The sequence below is a fragment of the Ricinus communis genome, chromosome 1, assembly GCF_019578655.1.
Source record: "Ricinus communis isolate WT05 ecotype wild-type chromosome 1, ASM1957865v1, whole genome shotgun sequence".
NCBI classification, from domain to species: Eukaryota; Viridiplantae; Streptophyta; class Magnoliopsida; order Malpighiales; family Euphorbiaceae; genus Ricinus; species Ricinus communis.
The window spans coordinates 20390724-20398095 of NC_063256.1; the positions used below are offsets into that span (position 1 = coordinate 20390724).

The following is a 7372-nucleotide window of genomic DNA, read 5'->3' on the forward strand; positions in this document are numbered from 1 at the left end:
CCACATACCTCATTACTTTGTACAGTCTTAGTTGAAGCAAGTATCCTAACTTATTTAGTTAATTCAGCTATTTGCATAGCCATCTCATTATTAGACACAACTTCATTATCTCATACTCTTTTATTGTGAATTGGCTCATAACATCTCAAAGATATCATAAACCTCATCCGTAGTTTTTTCTAACATAGCACCTCCAACTGAATTATTAACCGTACATTGATATTGTTGTGTTAGACCATCACAGAATGATTGGTTGGTCACATGAAGTGGGTATCCATGGTATGGGCATTGTAGTAAAAGTGATTTGAAGCAATCCCATGCTTCATGAAAGGATTTAGTATCCTTTTGATAAAAATTAAAAATTTCAGCCCTTAATTCTTCGGTCTTTTGATGTGAGTAAAATTTACTCGTAAATATTTGATAAACTTCATCCCAAGTTCTTAAAGAATTAGGAGACAATGTCATTAACCAAGCCTTTGCTTTATCTTTTAATAAGTAAGGAAAACATCTCATCCTTAATTGGTCTTCATTCAGTCCAGATAATGGGAATGTATGAGCTATAGCATAGAACTCTCTAATGAATATTAATACATCCTCACTAGACATACCATAGAATGACGGAAGCATATTAAAATGGATGTTATCTAGTTCATAATTCCTAGATGCATCACCTAAAACTATGCATGAAGTAATGTTACCAATTATAGGACGAGCATAGTCCTTCATAGCCATTTGCCTTTGAGCTGTAACTTCTCTTTAGTCATTAGCCATTATCTCAACTTCTCCTTCAAACCCTTGTTCAAGTTTTTCTTTAGATTGTTCTTCTCTTGGAGGTACAAACTCACTCTCTACCTCTCGGTCTCCTTCTCAATTTTTAACAGTTTATCTCAAGTTGTAGGGATTTTGAGTTGATGAATCACCTGATCTTGTTTTTCTACTAGGCATACAAAATTAAAGGAAAAATTTCAAATTTAAAAACTTAAAAATAAAATTTAAAGATAAAATAGAAATAAATAACATGCAACTCATAAAAACACAAGAAAAAAAACTCTACAATTAATCAATATAAAATTGACACAGTTCCTCGGCAACGATGCCAAAAACTTGATGTGTCTAAATTAGTACTCGCAAGTGTACGAACCGAATGATAGTTTGGGCAAGTCTACTACGAGGTCAATCTTACAAGGAATTGTAGAACATATATTATAAAGATCAACTATCACACGAAATACTAAAAATAAATACAAACACTCTAAACTAATATTTTGAGAATGATCTTAAGGTTTATAAAAGAAATTAAATAACTAGAAAATAAATATGCAACTAGAATGATTAATGTGAACTATATGATAAAATAGCATTTAATCTAGCTTATACTTGGTAATCCCCTTATTTCCCTTAAGTCCAAATCTAACAAATGAGATGGTGATGTGTCTTTTCCCTAAGTCCCTCAAGCTAATAATGCAACCTAGGTTTCTAATACTTTTAACCTAAAGATTTTCATAACAAATATTACTACTAAATTAATATGATGGTCAACTAATAATAAAAGATGAAACTAATACATATATGAAGGTAAAGAAACCATTCATTAAACTCATAATATATAAGGTTCATATATAAGTAAACAACCAAACTAAACACTTATAGAACTTAGCCTGACATACTTAATCCAATGATTATTGTAATTAAATAGAAATACATAAGATACATAAAACAGAAAATTAAAACTCCCCCAAAATTCAAAGGCCCTTCAAGGGATGAAGAAGATTGATCATCTCTTTCCACGTCTTTAAAAAGCTTCTTTGATTCTTGAAAGAATAATGCAACAAGAGTAACTAGATGTAGAAGATGAAAAACTATAGAAATTTCTGTATAGAGAATAGTAGAAGCCTTTCTTCAGAGAGAATAGTAGTAGAAGAACCTTTGTTTGTTTTAATTAACCTCTACTTCTTATAGAGATATCATTTTTAGAGTTTTTCTCTCAGCACATAACTACTATAGTTATCTCTTGCTATCCTAAATAAAGTAAACAACTTAAAAAATAATTATCCATTACTTACATTATAACTATTTAATTTCCCCTTCTTGAGCCTTAATAAAATCGGTTAGGCCCAAACTATTGATAACTCACGTGTCTGATTTTCAAACCTCTTACAACAGCAATTCATTTAAAATCTATTAGTGCATTTTTAGCTCAAATTTTTCTCTTTGGCGATTATTTCCTAAATTTAGACAAGCAAACTAAAGTGAGGTAAAAACATATATCTTTACCATATTATATATACAAATATATCATTAAAGCTCTAAAATACCTTAAATATCTATATACAATTTGGACCGACCAACTGCCTCATTTGTATTAGTCCAATGACAAAATTGATAATTTAAGATTATAATTTGACACTTAAACTTATTATTAAGTATCAAATTTATCTAAAATTAATTTTATTATCAAATTAGAATGAAATTTTATTTTTAATCCAAGTTAGTTTTAGTGTTTAATAAAAGTAATAATTTTTAACTATTTATTTTATTTAAAGATTAAAATAAATTATCTTAATATTATTTTAAAAATGAGTGTTTTTAACACGTTTAAGTTTTTAGAATTAAATTATACTTAAAAGTAAAGATTAAAAATAAGTAAAAATATTAATTAGTTATTTTTATTAAATATCAAATTTAATTTGGATCAATTTACATATAAAATTTTATTCTATTTTAATAAAGAAGTTATAATTTTGAATAAATTTAATATTTAATAATAAATTAAATGATTAAAATTATAATTTTAAATTATTAATTTAATTTTTTAGTTAACGAGAGAGATAATAATTAATTTTTTTAAAATTAAATAAAACGTAATAAAAGCATATAGAGTTGTGTATTACCTCGGAGAAAATAGTATTTAACACGGAAAAGATAAATTAGGTAACAAACTAAGAAAGTAGGTTAGGGTAACATAGCTTCAAAATAAAAAATTTAATAAATAAGTAATAAAGAAAAGACAAGAAAAGAGGCAAAGAAATCATCTGCTTGCTATCCATCCTTATTTAGATATAGCAGCAGCAGCGGAATAAGAAAACTTTAGGTAGAAAGGAGAAAAATGGAACAGCAGCAGCAGCAGGGGAACCAAGGAGTTGTAATGGGGAAAGAGAACCCGATACAACAATTGCAGGCTAAGATGAAGGAGTTGGAGAATGGTTTCAAGTCCTGGTTATCCAAACAGTCCTTAGCTGTCGAGGCCGCCGTTGTTACTGCCACCTCTGCTACTCAGGGCGCCGCAATTGGTGCCATCATGGGAACCCTCGCACCTGACATCTCCTCTTCTCTACCTACACCTCCTCCTGATGCCGCCTTAAACCCTCAGGCCATGGCCTCTATCAAGCAAGCCCAGGTTTTTTTTTTTTTCTTAATCTCTTCATTTATTTTTGTTTACTAGCAAAAATTTGGGATTCGGTAGAGTTTTCTGATGCACCCATTGAATGAGTTGCTGATTATCCATCGAAGTGTGTTTGGAAAGTCTAGAAATTCAAGAGTACTATAAATTTGAATTCTATTTAGTCACCTCTTGTGTTCCGAAAGCATATAGTTGTTAGAATTCTAGTTCTTTGTAACTTAAAAAGAAGAGGCATTTTGAAAGAATTGAAATCATTTGAAAAAAAAAAAGAAAAGAAAATGACACAATTTTACAGGAACTCAACTCAATTGAACTGTTGCATGTGATTTGTTCCAAACAAGGTTGAGGAAATTGTGAAGTGGACTGTCTTTCTTTTCCTTTGAAATGGAGAAGTATGGTTTAAACTCCAATTCTAGTGCCACTGCGATTATTTAGAAATGCAATTATTCGAAGATACTATGCTGCACGGAGTGATTGGTTCACCTCAGACCACACTGGACTGTTTGCTCCTCATCTAACTTTAAGGACATGTTGAGAACTTTTCCTTTTCTCCTTCTTATGACAACATATTAATGCATTGTTTTTACTTACATTTAAAGATTGGTTTGCTTTGACTATAGGCTCTATCTGGGGGTCCCCTGGTACAAGCTCGCAACTTTGCTGTCATGACAGGTGTTAATGCTGGCATATCCTCTGTTATGAAAAGATTGAGAGGCAAGGAAGATGTTCAATCCAGGTTAGTATTTTATCTTTTCATTCATTTATATATTCCAAACAGCCATTCAGTTATACTCTCCTTTTAGTATTGTTTCTTTTCATTAATTTTTTGCCTCCTTTACTTTTCTAAAGGAGGTGCCACGCAACAACAAGCCTTCTGCTTGTCCAAAGAGAAATATTATATGCTTCTTATGACCCCATTTAATGTTTATTTTTCTTTTATAATTCAATTTTGTTTTGGTGGAACTTTTCCATCACTTTATCAGCATGCATTACAGTGTAGAAGAATCAATGAGATCATAGCAGATAATTTTACCATTGTCATCAACATAATTTTATCTGTTTGTTATAGGATTTTGAATCAGTTTTTCTATTTTTTCTTTTAACTTTTGTAATCAACTTTCTGAATGCTTTTGGAGTTGATAACCAAGAAAAAGAATATTCTAAACCTTTGGTCTGATTTTCAGTTATTGCTGATTATCTAACTTTTGTGAATTATTGCATATAATACTTATGGTTGGTGTCAAATGTTGCCAGTCTTGAATGGGCTTCATGGAAACTCCAAATGATTTGGCAGCATAAATTTTATTTAATATTTGATGTTGCATATGTACGTGTCTTGTGACTTCTTAATAATAAAATCACTATCAAGAGTCGTCTAGTATTTTTAAAATTTAAACTTCAGTCTTCTTTTCCGAATTTTACCCCTTCGTCTTTCTAAATACATCCTGCAATTAGTCGAGTGATAGTCTATATGCCATGTCAGGTTTTTGGAATTGTTTGCATGTTCTCTCTAGTCTAGATTAATGCTAATACTCCAATATTTGGAAATGAATTCCATGTAACTCATTTATAAAAGAATTTTCATGTTCGGATTGATGCAACTTAAAACTTGCAATTCAATTGAATTACATATACTTATGTTTGTAATAAATCAAGAATTTAGTTAAGTATCACATTATTAGCAAAATACCCTTAAGCTATTAACAAAGAAATACATTTTAAAAACTCTGTCAAAAAGAAGGAAGAAAGAAACAAATAAAGAAACTGTTCCTAAAAGGAGAAGAAAAAAGCACCTGGTGCAGTGTAGGGAGAGAAAAAGAATAGGGGAGGAAAAGGAAAAAAGATCTATATTTAGAGAAAAAGAAAAGAGTAGGGGAGAGAGAGAGAGAGACTGGGGGAGAAGAGATAAAACAGAAAGAGGAGGAAGGAGAGAAATAGAGTGGAAGGAGAGGAAAGACATCAAGATGTACCCATATCATGTTCCAGAAATTTGTTTGGTAACCACCTATTTTGGTAATATATGGTTTTAGTTATATTCAATTTAGAATTTAATTCCTCTAATTGGCAAATCATTCATCCCAAAACACGACATATGGAACTGCAAATGAATCCCACATAATTTTGTGGAGTTTAACTGTTCTAAGCGAGGCGTGCAAGGTTTGTGTATAACAAATACAAATTAAAGGATCTGGTATGATCGAGAGTTGGAGTAAAGGTTTATATTTTTCAGACAACTGCTGTTCTTTCTTGAACCAAGTATTCTTGGGGCTTTTTCTGTTTATAAACCTCCCAATTACCTTTGGTCTAAATTATTTTATGTCAAATTTACATTGGATTTTTTAAATGAAGAAAAATGGTTCACAGAAATGTGTCGTGGAATATTCAGAATGTCATTTTATTGTCTGTTATTCTTGATATAAAGTCTGTCCACATTACCTTATATGAATATGTTGTGGAATTTGGAATCCATGCTCCCTTTGAAGATGCTTGTGCTTTTGTTGAAGATTGTCAATTTATTGCAGCATGGTAGCAGCTTTCGGTTCTGGGGCTATGTTTTCGTTAGTGAGTGGTGTGGGTGGACCGAATCCGGCTGCAAATGCAATTACTTCAGGACTTTTTTTTGCACTTGTTCAAGGTGGACTTTTCCAGGTAAGCTTCAATAGAGCAAATTCATCTTTCTTTCATAGTATTAGCATAATGCGCTGTCTTTGTTCACTAGTTCTTTGCTGTGTAAAAGATGCAAGCATGCAATGTATCTTGAAATAACTACTTGCTTTAACGGGGGAATTTGGTATCAGTCTTGTCAAATGTATTACTAATCCTAATTAAACATTAACCTCAAATATTTGTCATAATGTTAATTTTGTTGTTCTGAACTTAAGTAGCATATTCTTACTCACCTTTCTGAGAGCAACATTCCTGTGATTATTCAGTTAGGGCAAAAGTTCTCTCAGCCACCAGCTGAAGATACATTTTATGCCAGAACAAGAACCATGCTACATAGTCTTGGTCTACAGAATTATGAGAAGAATTTCAAGAAAGGATTGTTAACTGATAGCACTTTGCCATTGCTGACTGATAGGCAAGTACTTGGATATCTTGATGGTCTAGGTTTCATTTTGTTTCATAATTTATTAATGACATCCTCATGGAGTTTGATTCCTATTATGTTTCAGTGCTTTAAGAGATGTCAGGATCCCGCCGGGACCAAGACTCCTTATTCTTGACCATATTCAGAGGTTTGTTTCACATACTACAAATGGTGATACATGTTTAATAATTGATTTTTCCTCAGATTCCTGATCGAGTGTCGTGCTTAGGGACCCCGAGCTGAAAGAAAGGCGAGGAATCCATGGTTGAGCTTATATGCACAAAAGCATGAAGTTGTTGCAGAGCAGTTCTATTTAGTAGGATAGAGAATTGTGATTGTTTTTTGTTGAATTTATTCTTCCTTTTTAACATCTCTTGTCAGTTACAAAGAAGTATTTCCTGGGAGATATCTTTTACTTCTATTCTTTTGGTAGTTATTCATCCTTTGCATGAAATGGCTCTGAACTCCATACGGAATTTTTATGCCAACTAGTAAGTTATACCTTGAAGTGCATAAATATACCATGTGCACCTTTGCTTGTGCCTGCATGATCAGTAATTTAAAATGTACGAGTTGAAGTATCAGTGTCTGGGTGAATTTTAGGATATTTTAGTGACTTTCAATATTTTTATATATTATTAAAAAAAATTTATAAAATTTGGATCAAATATATATAAAATATGTTAATATGTAAATTATATAAAATTATATATTAAAATATTTTTATATAAATTTTTTAAAATAATTTTCTTATGGAGATTAATTTAAATTTTATAATTTTTTATTCAATAAAGGTAAAAAAATAGAATTCATTTAGGCTATGTTTGATAGAGTGTAATGAAATGTAACGTAATCAATTAAGTAATGAAATAAAGAAGTAA

At 31.0% G+C, this 7372-nt stretch overlaps 1 protein-coding gene and 1 non-coding gene across 2 annotated transcripts; both read left to right on the forward strand.

The window, feature by feature from the left end:
* Window positions 1-270: 270 nt before the first annotated feature.
* On the forward strand, window positions 271-378 carry LOC112534911. The gene has a single exon (XR_003079138.2). It is a non-coding gene; the product is annotated as a small nucleolar RNA R71 (small nucleolar RNA).
* Window positions 379-3016: 2638 nt separating this feature from the next.
* On the forward strand, window positions 3017-6912 carry LOC8262249 (chloroplastic import inner membrane translocase subunit HP30-2). Its single transcript, XM_002519571.4, has 6 exons — window positions 3017-3397; window positions 4021-4136; window positions 5923-6049; window positions 6334-6482; window positions 6577-6639; window positions 6721-6912. The coding sequence occupies exons 1-6, from the start codon at window positions 3107-3109 to the stop codon at window positions 6758-6760; spliced, it is 786 nt and encodes a 261-aa protein (XP_002519617.1). The 5' UTR covers window positions 3017-3106; the 3' UTR covers window positions 6761-6912.
* The last annotated feature ends 460 nt before the right edge of the window (window positions 6913-7372 follow it).

Excerpts from the sequence above, each read along its gene's own strand:
- LOC8262249 (XM_002519571.4), top strand. The coding sequence starts at position 3,107 with ATGGAACAGCAGCAGCAGCAGGGGAACCAAGGAGTTGTAATGGGGAAA. Across the intron at positions 6,483-6,576 it reads TTGCCATTGCTGACTGATAG|TGCTTTAAGAGATGTCAGGA; the intron begins GCAAGTACTTGG and ends ATTATGTTTCAG. Across the intron at positions 6,640-6,720 it reads ATTCTTGACCATATTCAGAG|GGACCCCGAGCTGAAAGAAA; the intron begins GTTTGTTTCACA and ends TGTCGTGCTTAG.